General features: G+C 46.0%; 1 protein-coding gene across 4 annotated transcripts; it reads right to left on the bottom strand.

Annotated features, from left to right (window-relative positions):
• Nucleotides 1-211: 211 nt before the first annotated feature.
• tpm4a (tropomyosin 4a) lies at nt 212-16262 on the bottom strand. Of its 4 annotated transcripts, none has more exons than XM_057039500.1 (9): nt 15878-16254; nt 13697-13822; nt 4679-4812; nt 4489-4606; nt 4341-4411; nt 4189-4264; nt 3093-3155; nt 2875-2944; nt 212-1419 (listed from the first exon to the last, which is right to left on the bottom strand). In XM_057039500.1, the coding sequence occupies exons 1-9, from the start codon at nt 15989-15991 to the stop codon at nt 1337-1339; spliced, it is 855 nt and encodes a 284-aa protein (XP_056895480.1). In that variant the 5' UTR covers nt 15992-16254; the 3' UTR covers nt 212-1336. The 4 variants fall into 4 exon arrangements, with proteins under 4 accessions (XP_056895480.1, XP_056895483.1, XP_056895482.1 ...); XM_057039502.1 differs by lacking the exon at nt 212-1419 and adding an exon at nt 1898-2090 and having other exon boundaries at nt 15878-16262; XM_057039503.1 differs by lacking the exons at nt 13697-13822; nt 15878-16254 and adding an exon at nt 10698-11237.
• Between the last annotated feature and the right edge of the window lie 3284 nt (nt 16263-19546).

The following is a 19546-nucleotide window of genomic DNA, read 5'->3' as shown; positions in this document are numbered from 1 at the left end:
CAAGTAGGTTAGAGCAAACACAACTTACTATGTTGTGCAACTACTGTCTATACACTGTACATACTATTCTACAAGAATAAACCACAATATGTGGAGAAATGACCTTGGTGAGGATCCATATTCTTATGCTTTCGTAGTTATAATGAAGGGGCACATCCCTCTAAAGTTTTATTTTATTTTGAAGGCTGGGAATAAAGAAATTGAGTCAAGATTTCTGTAAAACATTTATTAAGTTGACAAAGGGGAGGTGGAATCAAATGTTTCAAAATAATCTTGGTCACTTTTCTTGGTCCTGTCATGAGATGAAACAACACAAACAAAAAAATAAAACAATTGAACAATTTCTCGTCTGAATTCACGTGCGTTCTTTGGTCTGAGTGTTGCCCTGTCAGAACAATCGGTGTGAATGAAAGAATGCCCCCCTCCAAAAACAGAAAGCAATACTAATCATCACCTTTGTAACATTATTCTACTATATACAATTAGTATCTGTGTTTAATAAACCTTGACAGAGCGTTCAGTGAGTGTAGCTCGCTTCTGTAATGCAACATAAGGCAAATCTCATTAATATTGGCTACATCATGGCAAAGACGGAGAGTGTGTTGAAGATCTGGCAATATATTTGCCACAAACAGCCGGTCCCCCCAAAAAAATAGCATTTTAATAAAAACACAGGCTTTGTGATAAACTGAAGACTACTTTTTTTCAGAAACTTGAGAGCACATGTGAAACTGAGCAGCACAAGTGTAAATGAAAATCAATGAAAATTCCCATCAGGACACGTGTCCAGTGAACACAACAGAATTACTGAGTCAACTTGTAACATCTTACTGTGGTAAGTAGCAATCCAAAAAATAAAATAAAATAAAGGTTCATTCACCAGTTTAGAGACTTAATTAGGACAAAGTAAAGATCAATGCTGTTCAATCCACATAGTACGTGTTAAAATAAAATAAGAGCAAAGCCTCGTGTCTGAACACAGAAACTGTAAAACTGGGCCTGTTTAAGTTGTTCAGTGACCGAATCTCCGGTTTCTTTAATTACCAGGTCTTCAGGAATAAAGGGACAAAAACAATCTGGGGTAAATTTCTGCACTTTTATAGCAGGTGATTAAAAAAAGAAGCAAAATGTTGAAAATACCTTCCCATCTTTAAAAAAAGAAAAGGAAAAAAAAGAAAACAACCAAAAGTCGTGCTCAAGAAAATGAAAACATAACGGGACAAGCATTAAGTTAATTTCCCTTTACCAGGGAAACAGAGATTTTACAGCTCAGAATTTGGACTGGGCATCGAAGGAATGTTGCGGCGTCATCCTCTCCAGTTTGCTCCATGTGTGTTTATAAGCTGTTTAGTTCCAGCAGGGTCTGGTCCAGGACTTGATGCATGCCCAGATTCTCCTCTTTGGCAGATGATAGTTTCTCTGGAGAGAAGAAGAGAAAGAAGACAGTGAAGCCTTGACCAGCAGCTCATATTTCTGCTGATGTCACACTCACAAATCCTTTCATTAGCAGCCAGGCGGCCTCCATTACAGAGTTTCCTGAACGAATGTGCCAACATTCATGCAAAAATACCCAACTGCATCTCAGTGCCTTAAGAATCTAAACGTGCCTTGTTGTTCTCTGCATGTTAGTGATTGTGTGAAGATTATTCTGTCAGAATTTATGAAAATGTTAAGTCTGTAACAAAAAGTGTGTTTTAAAAGCCCAACAGAAACAGTGCTGTATTCACACCAAGCCAAAATAAGACTCTCACCTTGGTTCACACTCACTTGATAATTAGATGCACAAAAATACATCGACAACATGAGAAATTACTCAGCAGTAAACCTGAGGAACACTATAAATGATCTGCTACACTGTACAGTATATTTGAAAAACAAAAAAGGAGACAAACAGCCATCTAATAGCAAAGAAACATTTTTAATGATTTGCTGGCAGCATGGGAAGATGGGAAGGAGGAAAACACGAGGTCTGAAACAAGCAGGACGGATAAGCGAGCGACAGGACATCTACAGAGAGGTCATGTCATTGAGTGCATGGTCCAGCTCCTCGCTAATGGCCTTGTACTTGAGCTTCTGAGCATATAACTCATCTGCAGGTCAGAGGTCAACAGGAAGTGCAGGCAGGCATCAAGAGCAGCAGCGACACAAAAGCAGGACAAGAACATGGGACAGGTGGAGAGAAAAGACAGGAGAGAGAGGAGAAAACAAAACACATAGAGGTGAGAAGACTTAGAGGAAGAAATGTGTCACTTTTACCTGCAGACGGATGAGATTAAGAATTTGAGGATTTAAATGAAAAGTTACAATAAACAAATCTGCCTGTTCTCTGTCCCAGCATGGCTGAAAAGCTGTTGTTTTGAATTAAAAAAATCTATTAAATCCCAACCAGAACTTTTATTTTCCAGAGAAACCATGAAGGGTTATTTTGTAGCATTGTGCTGAAGGATAAGCGGGTGAAGACAATCGGTGCTGCAGTTCATAATGAGTCCAGCAGATGGTGCTATTTACACCAAAACTCTCTAGACTGATGTAATGAGTTAAATTCATGGTTGTAAACAAGAAGACGGATGAATGCTTCAGCAAAGATTGAATCAATTTCCTCCCTAAAACTGTACAACTTCTGTTAACTTAAAGCTTTTGTATATAAAAAAAGGAACAGACAATTTTCAACAGTTACAAACTGTGGCTAACCATGGCCAAATATTTAAAAAGGTCGGGATTAGTGGCCAGAAAATGGCATCATCTGTGGCGCTTTGCTTATTTTATCTGTCAGTATGTCAGCCTGGAAAAAATGTTGCCCGCTAATTCACAAAATGCTGTTTTACCCAGACGGCTGAGTTCAAATCTGAAACGGCAGCGAGTCTGAGCTCATACCTTCCAGATCGTCGATGGACTTTTCCAGTTTGGTCACTGTCCTTTCTGCAAACTCTGCACGGGTTTCAGCCTGAAGGACACACACACACACGCCAGTGAATCCAATGAATTCGAAATACAATAAATGCTATGTCAGCCAGCCAAAACCATAAATCCTAATTTGATAACAAATCTAAACTCCACCCAGTTTTTGCTGAAATGTTGGGTTTTTTTGTTACCTCCTTCAGTTTGTCAGTCAAGATTTTGATCTCCTCCTCGTATTTGTCCTCTTTTTCTGAGTACTGTTGACAGAAACACAGAGAAACCACTTAAGCCCGGACACACACTTTCGATTAATTATGGGTGACCCAAATACACTCGTGATGGTTCCAGGAGGCATGAAGAGGTGAGGCTGAGAACGTCAGGAATGTCCCGTGTGATGCCAACCACGATGGGCCAGAGTAGCAAATTCAAATGCTGTCTAAGGTTTTTGGAACATAATCTCAAATTTGGAGGAATGTTTTGCTGAAAACAAGAGAAAATTCTGACCTCGGCTGAACCTTTGGATTAAAAAAAGCAGCTTGAAAGTGTTAAAAACATCTCGTTATTCATGCACGGTGACAAGAAATGGCTGCATCTTCAGGAGGTCTGGTGTTGCTCAATTACACTGCTGGTCCCATGAAACAATACTTTGGATATGTGGTTTCCCTCCCGCCTCCAGGACAGCTCAAATGACAGGATACAGGAAAGAGGAGACGAGTGTGTGAGCGCGCACGTCTGTGCGTGTGTGCACTGTGGTGGAGTATTTATGCAGAAAATATGGCCATCACAAAAGCAACCCTTTGTTTTGACCCATTTTTTTTCAGGGTCTTGAACACATCATAAACAACCACAACCAACACAAATATGAGTAAAAGCCTTAAAAGAATTGATGAAATATAAGACGCATTTATTATATTTCAATATCTGGAAATAGAAATATTGGAATCCCAAATAAACTACAATAGAAGAAGAAACATAATTCTGTCTATTTCTTCACTAGATTTCTTCCTAACTAAAAACACAGAGGTAAAATAATCAAAACCTCTGTATATTATTCATTTATGTCTCTAAACTTTTGCAGAATATTCTTTTCTACGTTTATTATAAAGTAATTCTTAATAAAAACGAACCCCTTTGGCTCCGGCACGCGCGTTCGCTGTAAACTGGATACAGTCAGCTGCTGAACATTTGCCTATTAAATTATTGCTAATTTAAATTAAACGTATTTAAATCTAAAATGGGAGGATGCAAAGCGCCTCCTGCTCCTGGATCAGGCCGGACCAGGCTGCTCACCTTCTCGGCCTGGGCCTCTAGAGACTTCAGGTTGTTGGTCACGTTCTTCAGCTCCTCCTCCAGGTCGCTGGCTTTGCTGCGCAGAGAAGCCCACACGGTTTTACCGCAACTGTCGGGTCACCTGTTTGTGTCTGTGGTTCTGCTGCTTTTACCATTCCGACAGCTCGGCCCTCTCCTCGGCCCGCTCCAGCTCCCCCTCCAGGATCACCAGCTTCCGAGCCACCTGAAACCCCCAAAAATGAATCAAACTTCAGGATGGACAACGACCCCCCCCCCAAACCACTTCTGTCTGGCTCTGACCTCCTCGTATTTACGGTCGGCCTCCTCTGCGATGTGTTTGGCCTCCTTCAGCTGCATCTCCTGGATCTCCATCTTCTCCTCGTCCTTCATCGCGCGGTTCTCGATCACCTTCATGCCTCTGTGGGTCAAACAGGGGTTTCAGACCGATCCAAGAACCCTGCTGGTTACAGGAACCGGGCCTGGAGCCCACCTCTCGCTCTCGTCCGCGGCCTTCTCCGCCTCCTCCAGCTTCTGCAGCGCCACGGCCAGCCGCTCCTGAGCCCGGTCCAGTTCCTCCTCCACCAGCTGGATGCGACGGTTCAGAGCCGCCACTTCACCCTCCGCCTGAGGAAGAGCAGAACCAAAGAAGCCTTCATCCAGCCAGAAAGCAAAATGCAACATGAAATCTATACTGTTCTTCCCAAGTGTTGCGACATCTCAAACTGTAGCGTTCGTGGCGAGGTCGCCATAGCAACGTAAACCTTCGAGGATGAGATAAAGCTTTATGGCCACGAGCCTCTCGCAAGGGTCCAAGTTGCTCGTCTTGAAACATCAGAAAAAGCTCATTTAAAACCATCTTTGAGCTTTTGTCTTCGTTCTGACTCAACACGAGTTTAAAAGAACTTCTGCTTCACCAACAGTCAAACAGTCGTTCCAGCTTTCACAAAATAAAGGATGCAAAGGTTTCACGGCCTGCTTGTTATTGAAAAACAACAACAACATTAAATACTATAATTGAGCACCAGCAGCAAAATTCCCTTTTTACTGCTTTTTTTAATCTTGAAGCCTCCTTAAAGTCGTTATTTCCATCCCAGTGAGCTCATATCTGGTATCCATGCTGTTCTCACAGTATTCTAATATTTCAGAGCATTAATTTTGATCCGCTGCGTCTTTGGGAGGATATTTAGCCGTGTCACAGATCCCAGCCTTTGTTCCTAAGCGCTTTCTAATCCTGCTGAATCCATAAAAAAGACTAAAAATGACTTCCATGTGTCCGGGCACCACTGTCGTACCTTCCCTCCCGTCTCTCAGATCAATAGCTGATGAAAAATGGGTGAAAGGAACGCAGCAGGAGGTCCCAGGAGGCTCCTGGATACGAGCGGGGCCGACTGGTAATAAAACTCTCCTTCCTAACGTGGCTAACTGCTGAGGGAACATCATCCCTTTAATATCTGAAGACTTTCTGAATGGAGCGTTCACAAAAACTCAATTTCCGGCAAATGCGGATCTGGGGCATCTCGGGAAGGATAATTGGGACTCTTCCCACCGGCTGTGGTGAACGCAACAGACGGAGGAAGGAGAGAGCAAACAGGCAGCTGCTCAGGCATTTCCTGTGGACCCTCCACCCCCCCGGGGAGACCTTCCAGACTGACAAACGGGCAGTTTCCATACAAACAAAAGCCTATGAGACCACATACGGAGGAGCAGCAAGGTCGAAGACCAACAGGCCCGGCTCTGTGGCGTCACCAGCTGCAGGCAGGTGAGCGTCAGTGCTGCCGTTGGCCGGGACACAGACAGAAAAGCTGCTGCGCCGGTCACAGACCGACTGTTTGGGGAAATGAAAGCATGTTTTCCTGCCCGTTGGCAGCATTGGCCGGTTCTCTTTTTCATATTTGCCATGTTCTCCCACTCGTCAGCCGGCCCGCTGAGCCCGCTGACTCGTCATTCTTTCCACCCCCGCCCCCCCCGGTTGAGTCTGCATCTGCCTCTCTCACAGGTCCTGCCCTTCTGCAGCCGTTGGGTTGCCGGGGGAGACCGCTCGACGCGAGACAGGAAGTGTGTGCTAACGCAGAGGTGCTCGATAAAAGGAAAACACGTTGAGGAGTGAGAGAATGAATGAAAGTGACTCGATGAGCCGTCCTGAACTCTCCCACTCGTCTGCCAGAGGCAGAGCGGAGCTGCAGGATCAGATATTGGTGCTTCCTCAGCCCTGGTGAGGTAACGTGCAGCCAAGAATGCCACCTTCATGCAGACAAACATGCTATTCATGCGGCCTGGGTCGGCTACGCTGCCACATGAAGTGCTGTCATGCACAAACACAGAGAAAACAGTCATTCTCACTCTCTCGGTCGGCCCCATTCAAACATAATTGGAACTCGTTTCCTTCCCATTCAAAGGTTTGTTGTCAAGCACGGGCACAGAAACACAGAGGTAACAGAGCTCTGCCGTGGCTGTGTGGGCATTCCAGCCTCCTGCGTCTTATCTGCTGTCACATATTTTCAATCACGAGGCAGAATTGGCTAATATGGAGTCACGGCCTCTCGCCCAGGAACACGCTTGTGTGTTCATGCCTCTAATCCACTCAGCCGTGTCCGGACTGTTGCCTTTCCTGTAACCGCTGAACGGAGCTGGAGGAGGTCAAACACCAGAGCTCCTTTACTCAAGACAAGAACCGTTCCCTCACTGATGAGGATCTTTGACTGAAATGACAGGAAGTCGGCTGCCAAACAACGTTTTGCTTCCCCCCTTTGATGGTTTTGTCTTTTGGTATTCTCTTCCTTTAGCCGCCACTTTGTATTCTCCGGATAGCCGAGACGCAGGAAGCCTTATATGGTAAAACAAACTATGGGAAATGTTTGTGGTCTAGTATCAGGAAGATTGTAACAGCGAACATGCAGACAGACAGACACACACACACACACACACACACATATGCAAAAGATACCAGATGACAGGTAGCAGCCTTATCGAGCTAGCTTAATATGTAACACCCGTGTAACACCCGTGGTTTCTACGTCGACAGCTGGCTACTTGTAAGGAGGAGGAAGTAATCAGGTTTAGTTGGATGGTTTAATATTTCCCCACAAACATCCTTTTACTATTGAAGGATCGATATCAATGGATGACGCAGTTAGCATACATCAAACACAAATACATCAAACTTTGCTCAGTGCTGGTATATTTAGGCCTCCAAAATGAACCTAACGCGTCACCCTGATGTGAGTTAGCCATTTTAACAGATCCCAGTGGCGCTAACGTCGCCTAAAGCTCATAAATAGAGTGAAAACATTCAGAGTCGGGGCTGCCTGGCTGTTCTCAAGATGGTCTGGACACGACACAGTCGGCAATCTTGTGACTGAGGCGTGATTTTCCGCTAACATGACATAAGCAGCCTTCAGGTGCAGCACAGCCGGACTGAGACTAAGATACCTGAGTGTTCCTACTGGATCAAGGAGAAATGAAGGACAGATCTAATTGCTGGATGATTCAGGTCAGTGGGCTAATGAGCTGCGTTTGCTGATGGCTGTCAGGGGAAGTTATTCCTGCTCACTTCAGTCAAGTGTGTGTGCTAAATATAATAGACAGAATAACTAAGAGTTGGGCTGGTTTCAGTCTCTTGCTCAGACGATGAAAAGGTAGCGATGTTATTGTCTGGTCTCATGGTCATCGGAGGTGTTTATTCTGTTTTTCACTTTAAATTAAAACACTTTAAATTGACAAACATGAGAACATGAGATGAATACAACTCCTACTTTGTCAAACTAGCGCGCACATGCTAACACTTTCACACATCCAGAAGTGCTAAAACAAACGCAGACTCCTTGTGATTTTAAGGTAATCAAACACATTTTGCAATAAACTCTTCAGCCAAAGAAATCATTTCCTTTCTCTAAAAGCCATTTAATGACCTATGGGTTGGTATTCTAGCGCAGCGTGTGCAAATGTATGTTACTTGGAGTCTAACCCGCAGCCTTGGCCTACATAATCAGCGAGCCACAGACCGCCGAGATGTGGGAGATTTCTCCGGAATGTCGACGCCGCAGAAACGTATCAACATGTGGCAAATATATTTGGAAAGTCGAGCTACTCCGAGCGAGTCCAAAGAAAATACAAAACCAGGAAGTGGCTCTTTTCACAGAGGCCCAGCGTAAATCCCGCCCACCGCAGCAGCGATTTCTGTCACACCTGCGGTGCTGTTTAGCCGACCAGACGGTTGGAACGTGAGTGGCTACAGCTAGAAAGAAGCAGCTCGTGAGATGTTTGATTTCTCCTGTCACGGATGAAGGCCTGAAAACCTGTTCAAGGTCTGGCCGTCTCCTAAATGAAGTTTAGAACCCACACACACATACACACACACACACACACACACACACGCTAATCTTCCTGTTGATCGGCGCTGGAGCTCAGGAACAGGAAGTGCTGGGAGTAGAACGAAAGGAAACGCTGAACCAGAGCAGGGGACATCCTGGGAGGGGCACTGAGGGGCGTGGCCGGCGAGCACAATGAGACGACACCTCACAGGAAGTTTTAGTCAGTTCCGCGTTTCTCTGGGCTTTGATTGGGATCAGTGTGTCATGTGATGTAACCGTGGCTCTGACAATCAAAGCAACTGTAAGTGTAAACCAGCAAACCCTCACCATGGCGTAATCACTAAAAAAGCCTACAGGAAACACATCCAAGCCGCGGCAACAAGCTTCACTGCTCTCTTTAGCCAGAGGCAGCGTCCCGTCTGTAATAAAAATGACTGTATCGTTACTTCCTCCACATTTTCTAACAGTGATTCATGGCTGTAACAAAAGCGACGGTCTTGTTTTGATCTCCCGTCAGAGTCTCTGTGCCGGAGAACAACTTCAGGTTGCCTTAATCATTCACACATGGCAGCACGCCGAGCCCGTCTGGAACGCTGGCATGTGGAAGGGCTGGTTTGCACAGGACTAAACAAATAAAAGTATTCCACCTTTTTAACCAGTTAGCTAATTTAAGCTGCTGTTCAGGTGTTTACTGAGCTATTTGTCTTCACCTGCCATAAGAATAATGCGGATATTTACGGGTGGGAAAGGTTAATATCGCTGAAACTGTGTGAAAATGTGGATTTACAGCTGCCATAATTATCAACTCAAACCCTAAATCCAATAACTCACTGCTTAAAAGCACAAACAGATGACTGTAAAGCAAAACCCAACTGAATTTGATCGCTATCAAACACAATATTTAACCGCTAACTGCACCATTACAGTGCACAGTGAGAGGTGACTGCCTAAAATATCCACACAATTCAATTATCCCTGGAATAGATCCACGTGTCTGCTGCGAAGACCAAACATAGTTGCGAAGCCTCGGAAGCCCAATGACCACAACGCTAACGCTAATATAACAGCCTAGCGTGGACATGCTAATTTTTGGGAGCCCAACAATCGACCAACTGTCATATTAAAATAATGCTTTGCTATCTAATAAGCAGGCAGGTCCGCCTGCTACTCCTGTCCTGGTATCTGTCCAGCCACACCTTCTGCTCCCTCTCACCTTCAGCCTCGGCCCGCCATTAAAACGCTCCTATGTAAAGTATATGGCCCAACATCTGCAATAAACTCGGGCTCTTGCCTAACCCTGCGCTAGTTTTCTATTTTCACAGCCCAGAGTCAGCAGGTGACGCCGACCTTTTCGGTGGTGTCAGCTTCAGAGGACAACATCTGGCTGATTTCAGGGCTCCTGCGGACAGGCTCAAATGTAAACACCTGGATGTGATGAAACGTCTCCGACTGTGGAAGCGTTGAAGGCTCAAGATAGACTTTCTTTTCCCACCAGCGGCTCCTTTGAATGCTTAATAACAGAGTAGGCATGGTTTGGAGCCATGGTGCCCTTTACTTTCCAGGCATGGAAAAATAGGGCGGCACACATGCATCCATCTATCTATCTATCTATCTATCTATCTATCTATCTATCTATCTATCTATCTATCTATCTATCTATCTATCCATCCATCCATCCATCCATCCATCCATCCATCTATCTATCTATCTATCTATCTATCATGTGACCTCCAAGAGGGTCTCAACATGGGTGTCACTGGATGGGAGCGGCCGTACATCCTCCACTCGCCCTGAACCAGATCTCAGATCAATAATCGATTCACGTCTTTGGTGTTAATAAGACGTCATCTGAGTCCTCTCATTTGTGAATTCGATTTTGCACAACGGCCTGCGAGCTGTCGACGTGGTGCGCAGCCTTCCGCGAAGCTTCCTCGGCGGCCGGGCCGCACGAGCATGCGCATAAAAGTGCACGAATCCAAACTTTTTTTCTCTCTCTCTATTGACCAACGCCTTGCATTGTGGCACCATCGCGGCCGACAGCGAATCAATGAGAAGAGGCAGTTGGAGTTTGTTTAACAGCGTGAGAAAAGCATCAGCCGGGCGCGCAGCGGCGACGGCGCAGCGGCACCGTTAGGCAGGGCTGGGGGCAAATAAGAGATAAAAGAGAGGGCGCTGATAATAAAGGTTTGATTGTCTCACTTTCTCCCGGAGCTCCCGTTCACTGTCCAGCTGTCTCTGTAAGACCTGGGCCCGGTCCTCCGCGTCGTCGGCCTGCTGCTGCAAAGTCTGAATCTTCCTCTTCACAGCATCCAGAGAGTTCACACTTGCCATTCTTCACTGTTTCTGACTTAATTTAAGATGCACTTGGGGTAAAAAGAGTTAAGACTATTAGTAAGTTGGCCGTGCAGAGAGGTGAGATAGTGGCCCCTGCTCGTCTGCTCTGCTCAGGATGTTTAAAAATACAAATAAGTTGAAAAATAAGACTTTAAACGTTGATTCTGAAGGTATCCGACGGAAGAGGGAACGTGGAGAGCTCGATGAAGTGCAACGGAAAGTTAGATAACAACGAGATCTCGGTGTCCAGGTGTTCTGCGAGCGGCGCGTAAAAAAGTGGATGAGCAGGAACGAAGGATCGTCCTCAGGAATGTTGCAGTTTTGGTCCGGACAATCCGAGGAGGAGGATTAAGGAGCTGCTGCGCGCTGAGGAGAGCAGAGAGCGGCAGACTGCGCCGGAGGAGGACAGAGATGATTGGGACGATGAGGTCAGAGGAGGCGGGGCCTGTGTGTGTGTGTGTGTGTGTGTGTGTGTGTGTGTGTGTGTGTGTGCGTGTGTGTGTGCGTGCGTGCGTGCGTGTGTGTGTGTGTGTGTGTGTGTTAAAGCTGATCCGTGTGACTGATGTGATCACTGCTGGACTTCCAGAAGAAAAATGAGGAGTCGGGATGAATTACTGTCATTTCCTGTAAAGGTGCAACACACTAACGTTCAACTTCGACCACTTCGTGCTGTTAGCACACAGGAGTAGCCACACCTTGATTTAAAAAATAAAAATAAAAATCTTGGATTTTTTTCAAGTTTATCCAGCGGGAGGAAAGTGGCGGCCATCTTATTTCTCTCTTTAAATAGCATCGAATAGCATCTGATGCTAGCCCAGTTTTCCACCAACATTTCCAGGAAATTTTATTTCCTGTGTTCCATTTTCCTGCTGGTCTTTTCAGCAGACCCCTGTACTGTGGACCAATAATGACACCATCTGATAATCAGTGTTTCTCCCGTTACTCAAATTTAGTGAATCCAGATCTGAAAGACCTTTGCTGCCCAGTGATCTGACCCCCTCTCACCTTCACACACCCCAGCTAGTGATGGCTTTCTGGAAAAACAATCACGGAAGCTCCTGCATTGGCTTTGACATGGAGTAAAGCCAGACGGAAGGTTCCTCCATGTGTCTGGAGGAACTAAAGGAGCTGAAGTACATATTTTTTTCAGTATTTTCTACAAATCCTGGGCCGAACGCTCAATCTCAAACGTGTTCAAATCCGCCTCTGGTCGAGCCCCAATAACCTGCTGCACAGCTGGTTTAGGTAAATCCTCTCAAATTAACAAAGTATTTGCATATTTTTGTTCAGATTAGAACTCATTTTACATGTGTAAGTGTATTATATTGTCTTCCAGTAGCAACCCCCCCCCCCCCACGTCCTCTCAATGACTAAAAATTGTGTGTTTTTTTGTTCAAAGCTGCACACATAAACATCTTCGCACTAAACTAAGAAACAGATCTGGCCTCTCGCGCTCCAACCACACGAGACGCGTGCGATGAGTGTATCCTTGGATTAATCTGTCACGGTGCCCGAGTTTGCCCTCGTTCCTTCCTGTTCACACACTGGTGGAGCCCAGCAGACTCCAGGTCAGTTCAAGTTCAGCAGGGCTGATGCTCCTGGAGGATCAACCTCCGCCGTTCCCTGGTCAAGTGTGCGAGTGTCTCGGTCTGATGTGGCCTTACAGGGAACGTTGGCCTGCATTGATTTCATTAGACCCAGGAGTGTGAGGGGGGGGGGGGGGGGGGCTTTGTGTTTGCCTGAACTGCATTCCTGAAATACCAGTGCGCCCCCCTCCCTGCCCGCTCTGCTTTCTTTGCCTGGTTTCCCTCTCGCTCCACTTTTCCCCATAAAACAGTAACTGTCACGGATGAATGGATCTGCCGCCGCCTCCGTGCTGCCACCATCTTTCCCTCTCAGCGCCTCCTCTGGCTGACCGTTAGCTCCGTGATATCAGAATGACCCACGGCCATCACGGGTTCTGGGACTATAGTTTCAGCGAATCACAGCTAATTTCCCGTTGGGGTGTTTTCCCAGCCCCCGCCACTCTGGTTGTGCCCTCTGTGAGAATTTCTATGCATAATGACTTGACTGCTGCCTCTAATAAGTGACATGTGGACAGGAATGTATGGAAGTGAAAGCTGGACGAGTCCATATCAACTTGCCATCTATGTTACAAGTCTCCCAGGCCAAACAGTTCAATTTCTCCCATCCAAACTCAACTGAGAACGTCTGTTGGCAGATTTGTTCCAGTCCCCGATGGCCCATTTTGCAGGTGAAGCTGCAGATAATCGGGCTCTGTCTCTGTGTCACACACTTCCTTTGTCTTTGGGTGTACTACAGCACAGCATTTCCTTGGGAAATCCTCCTGCTGCCTCAAACAAGAACACATCTTGGAGCCAGCTGGAAGAGATTTACCTCCTCATGGACACCCACCACCTTTAGTCCAGTCTCTGGAGTTCAGTGCTACAAAGTTTCATCCTCTCAAGTCACAAACCTGCGCCAGATCAATATATCTACATAACAACTACCGTGTGTGTGTGTGTGTGTGTGTGTGTGTGTGTGTGTGTGTGTGTGTGTGTCACGCTCGATTCATCCATGTTTCAGTGGTTGCAGAGGAATGTAACGATTAGTTCTGCAAACTCTTCTCCGTGGATCAAAGTGCACCAAGTCCTCCTGGTCGAGAGCCTTTTAGCCACTCGTCAGCGTTTATAGGGCTTTAAAGATCAACGGTGTAAACGTATTTTTAATGTGCAGGCTGACTCTTTTCCCCCCTTATCATTGTTCATAGCTGCCCCCCCCTCCCACACACACACACACACACACACACACACACACTTCCCCCGTGTGTTTCGTGTACTGCACACGTGTGTTCTCTCACTCACGTCTGCAGCCGTCTTCTCTGACAGTTCCAGTTTCTCCTGGGCGTCTTTCAGGCCCTCAGAAAATTTGTCCAGTTCATCCTCCGTCTGCTTCATCTTCTTCTGGAGGTCGAGCAGCTCCTCTTCCAGCTACACAGGAGAGACAGTTAACCTTCTGAACTCACGGTTCAGCTCTGACTTGGCCTGACAACTGTTGCATTTACTTGCTTCTGTCTAATCTGATGTTGTTCTGTTTCTGCCCGTATTCTCTGTTCAATTATACAGAAAGTTCTAAAAGAACAGAGGTACGACTGAGCACCACTCAGCTGGACGGTCGGGATCCACACAGGCACTAAAAGAGTCCAGACAGTATTTGGACATCACAGGGATCTTGTTGGCAGAGTGATTGTGAGGGTTATAGAGGAGGTTGCGGATTTAATTAGGGCTTCATTAAACTCTCGGTCACTGCAGAAAAAGACACAAAGCGTAACAGATGGGGGGCAACGTTCCTTTTGTGTTGACTGGAACAGAGAACATCTGAACATCATGTGCTGTAATTGGAGGGCCAGATTTCCCATGATCACATACTCCAACAGAGCCACAAGAATGGGAGCCGCGTGGGTTCATGACCGTGTTCCTCCTCCCAACCGTAGCCTCTGATAATAGCCTCTGGAAGAGGCTAAAAGAGAGGGAAAGAGAGCAACTGGAACTGAGCTGGAAGGTGGAGAGTAGCTGCTGGAGTCCACCGAAGGTCTCGCTGACGGCAAGAATGCAAACGTCGAATGATAACGATGAGGAAAATAGGCTGCTGAGTGACATCATGGAAACACACCTCCAGAGGACAACCTAAGAAACACCTGAAGGGGTGAAGTAAGGCAGCAGAAACAGTCACCTCAGCTAACTAATGATGCCAGGAGTCCAACAGCCGGTCTGCTGTCAGCCAGACTGAGGGAAAACATCCCATGATTGAAGGAAGAGCCGTTACAGTTACAGTTTACACAACATATGCTTTATAATGACGCACAATAGTGCTGTGGTACCTATGTGAGCGGAAACATGTTCTTTTATTTCAAAGTATTCTAAATTCATTACACTTGGACTCTAGTTTGTATTTAAAACAAAAACAGGGAATGTTTGTTACAAATATAGAGAACATTCTGTTCTGTTTTAGTGAGTAAGTGAGTTTAATTTGGGAACATTTGGGGAACTTTAACAGTGTTGCCTCGTGCCACGTTTCCACTGACATTATCGGCTCTACTCTAAAATACTCACTTTTGGGAGCCAGTATTATTCTTTTTTATTTGTTTCTTTTTTTTGGGGGGGGGGGGGGCGTTTCCACAGCAGCAATAGTACCTAAAGCCCAAACAAGAAACAAAAGCAGACAAACAATGGAGGCCGTCGACAGGCTAGCATATTGGATTCTTGGTATGTGTCTGTTTGTCACGGCAGAAGAGAGTGGAGGCAGCAGAAGTGTGCTGCTCTGTTTACTCCACGCAGGGCAACTGTTGATGACGCTGCGACGATCCTCTCAACCAATCAGTGTCTGCAATGCGTCTGCCTCGCTTTGTAGCCGGCGCCGATTTTGGAAACCGGAGCTGGTACCAAAAGAAGTAGCCCCAGGTAGAAGGAACTATTTCCCCAGTGGAACACACATTTCATGAACATGAGCAGAGCAGAGTAGAGTAGAGTAGAGCTGATACTGTCAGAAACATAGTGAACAGTGCTGTCTAGCCCCACCCCCACCCCTTCTGTGATAACTGTAAAATGTTCCTCCTAATCAGTGTCCCCCTCGCTTAAGTACCCCTACTAATCCATTTAAATTCCTCTCTGTCCTCTAAAAATACAGCCGTTATCTTCACACCTCCGGGCGGGTGTGATAAACCTCACATCTATATGTCCCATTTGCCTGAGCGTGTCCTCTCCCATGTTAGATAAACATATTAAACACATCATTCACACACTCAGATGGATCCTGGAAACGACCCTTTTTTTAAGTAACACTGTGTTGCATTCAAGCCGCACAGGGATCCTTCATTTTGTATTATTCAGTCCAGCAGTAATTGAGCAGCTGGGAACAATTGAAACACTCCCATCTTGGACCAAATTGCAGTTTTACTCATGTTTGTTATCGTCTCCGAACCTCCTAACTTATTTCTGATGATAAACTCTATCTTGTCGTCTGTGAGAGGCCTCTTCCCTTCCCACCTGTTTGCATTTGTCCTCTGCCGCCTTCTTGTCAGTCTCCGCCTGCTCTGCCCGGTCGATGGCGTTCTCCTTGTCCAGTTTCAGCATCTGCATCTTCTTCTTGATGGCCTCCATGGTGGTTACTTTGTGCTGGATTAGCCGTCTCTGAGATGGGAAAGCGTAGCTTGAACGTGGCGCGTCTGTGTCTCCGGTCGGGTGGAGACGAGCAGAGAGTCCTGCAGCACAGCTCAGAGAGACGGAAGAAGAACGGAGGAGAGGCAGAGATGGAGAGCTGAGCCCTATATGGGTAGTTATTTAAACAGAACCTGACTCCAGTCTCTGCTCACCCCTCTCCTCCCATGTTCTCACCCCTCCCTCCATCATTTCATCCTCTCTGTCGCTCTGTCCGTTCCTCCATCACTCGCCACTCTGCGTCCACTTCATCTCCCTCAGACACGCCAGCCTATCGCGCTGCCCGTCCAAAGGTCTGGTTTGGCCGCTCCACCGGCTCCCTCGAACTGATCTCCTTATTTGGGTTGTCGAGTTCCCACTGAGCTGCAGAGAGAAAAGCGTCCACATGGAACCTCCTGTCAACAGATGAAGAGCTCAGCTGGAACACAGCACTTCACACCATCAACAGTGATGTCACTCCGGCATTACTGTGACGATTAAAGAAAGCATCAGAGGGCCAGTTTGATGGTCATTAGCTCTTTAAAAAGCCTTTAATGATCAGGATAATTGGCAATGTGTGGTCAGTGATTGGGCATTTACACCTATGTAATCCTAATTCAAATAATTTCACAAGCAACCCTGATTATCCTTCACAACCGGTTAGCAAAATTGTTAATATGACACAAGTGAGTGTCTTTTAGAATCACTAAAGGAATTTTCTTGAGCATTATTTATATTTTCTCAATGGAATGCTGGAGTCACACTTAATCCAGCAGGGAATCCTGTCATGTTTGGGGTATTGAGCAAATTCTTTGAAAGCCACAGCTCAGGGATTATTTTGTGTTGCTGTTCACTACCGGCAGCTGTGCTGGTGGCCTCTCTGCATGAGGTCGATTAGTTTTCTATGTAAATCTGGTATAACTGAGACGGCTCCGGCTTGGCCAGTACAGAGGGAGAAGGAAAAAAAAACAGGACTTGTGGGAAAGAATGAAATACCTTCAGATAATTAAGATCTGAGCGTTTGGCAGCTGATTTGAGTTTGATGATTGAGCAAAGAATGAAGACAGACTGAGAATCCATGTACAATGGAGGCCAGTGTTCACCACTGAGGGAGATACCATGTTGGGAGGTGGAGGGATGACAGAGGGACACTGTATGATATAGAAACCTTCCATATTATATACAAGACTTCCTGTTATGGAATGCATCGTGGAATACATTAACATGGAAAACAGACAGAATGTGGCCGGACTGACGGCTCGGTGGAATTAAAATGACAGGTGGGCCCGTTGCTGGGGGTGCGTCCGGGTGTTGGCGCCCTGGCTGATCCTAGTGCAGATGGCTTCCTGTGATAGTGCTTCCTGACCTGGCACCTCTGTATTCAGCCATATGCCTGTAAGATATGTTATTTATGTGTGTGTGTGTGTGTGTGTGAGTGTGTGTATGCTGGGATGGGGGTCTGTGTGGCGTTGGGCGAGGTGGGGGCTGCTTTCTAAATAAAGTCTAGAACCGTCAAAGAGCAGCACCTTAAAGATGAAGGATGAACGATAGCTGCCTACTTCATGCTACCAGAATTCTAACTGATAACTGGTTTTAAACATGTAAATAATCTCTGCTGTGCTCACGGGTCTACGCACTGAACGAGCAAAATGAAGTTGGTGATCATGAAGGTTTGACACATCGACCTTGAAGAGAGCAGAAAGACAATATTTAGAAATGTGTTAGAAAATATGAGAACACGAGGTCACTAAAAATGAGGTCTGGCAGAATTTCAAGGTGAAAAACAATATTTAGTCGAATCAAAAATAACTGATTGTTTCTTATCTTTTGGAAGCTGATGTAGCGGTGATAAAGGCCACAATCTGAAGTGTGTTGGTCTATAAGGAGAATCAACGTTGATTACAAGTTCTCTTCTCTACATGTCTCTGAACCCACTTCTTTGCGTAGATCTCAGCAACAAAATTCATATTTGATAAAAGTTGTCTTATAGTCATTTGCTCCAAAGACTTCAGCTTCATGCTGGAATCCAGGAGGTCACCACAATCACTCAAAGTTCTGCAGTAACTTAGAGTGGAGCAACGTGCTGCGTAATGGTATGTTCCACCGGGGAAGGGAATCGCCGCCGCTCGGCCACAGAAATGCTGCGGATGTGCCTGTGGAGTAAAGACACTTGGAAAATACAGTTGTGTTGGATTTGACTGTTCAGTAGATGGAACATGATGTGATTCGGTTTTAGGAAAGAAACTCGCCTCATGACAAGAAGGTGCAGGCTGATACATGCTTACATGTATGAAGATGAGTTTCAGTCTCAGTGTGCTGACATCATTACAGCTGCTCTCTCTCTCTCTCTCTCTCTCTCACACACACACACACACACACCACACACACACACACACAACACACACACACACACACACATGTGCACTGCTGTTTTTCTTTATTTCGTCAGCATTTGTCTGTTGTTGATAGATCAGAGGTGGCATTTAATGCACTGAGATAAAGAGGCCTTGTATTTTGAAGAGTTCAGGAAGTGAAAAACCAGCGATTTGCGGAACATTCTCAATGTAAAATAATAGAAATATTTGAGTGGCTCAAGCTATAAAGTTGAGAACCCAACACGACCAATCCCTGACACATTTCTTAACCAACCATGCAGTGACCTGGATTAACCCATGATGAGCATGCTGGTGTCTGGTTATGCAACTGTGTACACCTGATAAGAGCTTTCCAGGTGCTGCAACAAATGTTACGTCAACTTTTCAGGGTGCAGACAGATGACGCACTTTGATTGCATTCACCCTGTATTACTCACAACGCGTCACCTCCAGCTGGACCATGGGCACCCAACCCACAGGAGGGCCTCACTACCGCGTCATGGCTTCTGTTCAGTCCGAAACACAAAAATCAGCCACCACAACGCCATTTTTATGACTCTGGCAGCTCCGCTGTTGTTCCTCCCCACACAAAGGAGCGGGCGCTGGCTCCTGCTACAGGGTCAATGCCCTTTCATGGCATTGTCCAGCTCTCCTTGAGTAACGGTCATTCATTCATTTGAGGATAATGATGACAGACGCTTGTGTTCACATGAGCTTTCCAACTTTTTACAATGTAAGTAGGAGCCAATGAAGCAACTGTGGGAATTTAGATGCTGTAAACACGGCAACATAAAACAGATGGGTCAGATGGGCGCAGATGACATCGTCAGCAGCTGCTGTGTTCTACAGGTGGCTCACATTGACCTTATATGGTCAACATTCTTCAAAGTTATTTGCTGTCTGACAGTGCTGAGAGACAGGTCAGACTTCCTGTATGTTCCACCTTAAATAATCTACATTTCATCAAAGTTACATTCTCTACAGTTCTTCCTTTCTGTTCTGACACATCACTTCCTGTTCTACTCTCTGCTATTGTCACCCTGTTTTGCACTGAGCCCCTGTCCCCCTCCCCGTCCTGTTACATTAAACTCATGGTACCCTCCAAATACACACACGCACATCTGGCCGAAGCTGGATTACGCCA

Source organism: Takifugu flavidus, chromosome 7, assembly GCF_003711565.1.
Source record: "Takifugu flavidus isolate HTHZ2018 chromosome 7, ASM371156v2, whole genome shotgun sequence".
NCBI classification, from domain to species: domain Eukaryota; kingdom Metazoa; phylum Chordata; class Actinopteri; order Tetraodontiformes; family Tetraodontidae; genus Takifugu; species Takifugu flavidus.
The sequence above is the reverse complement of the archived record's forward strand: the minus strand, read 5'-3'. Positions and strand labels throughout refer to the sequence as shown.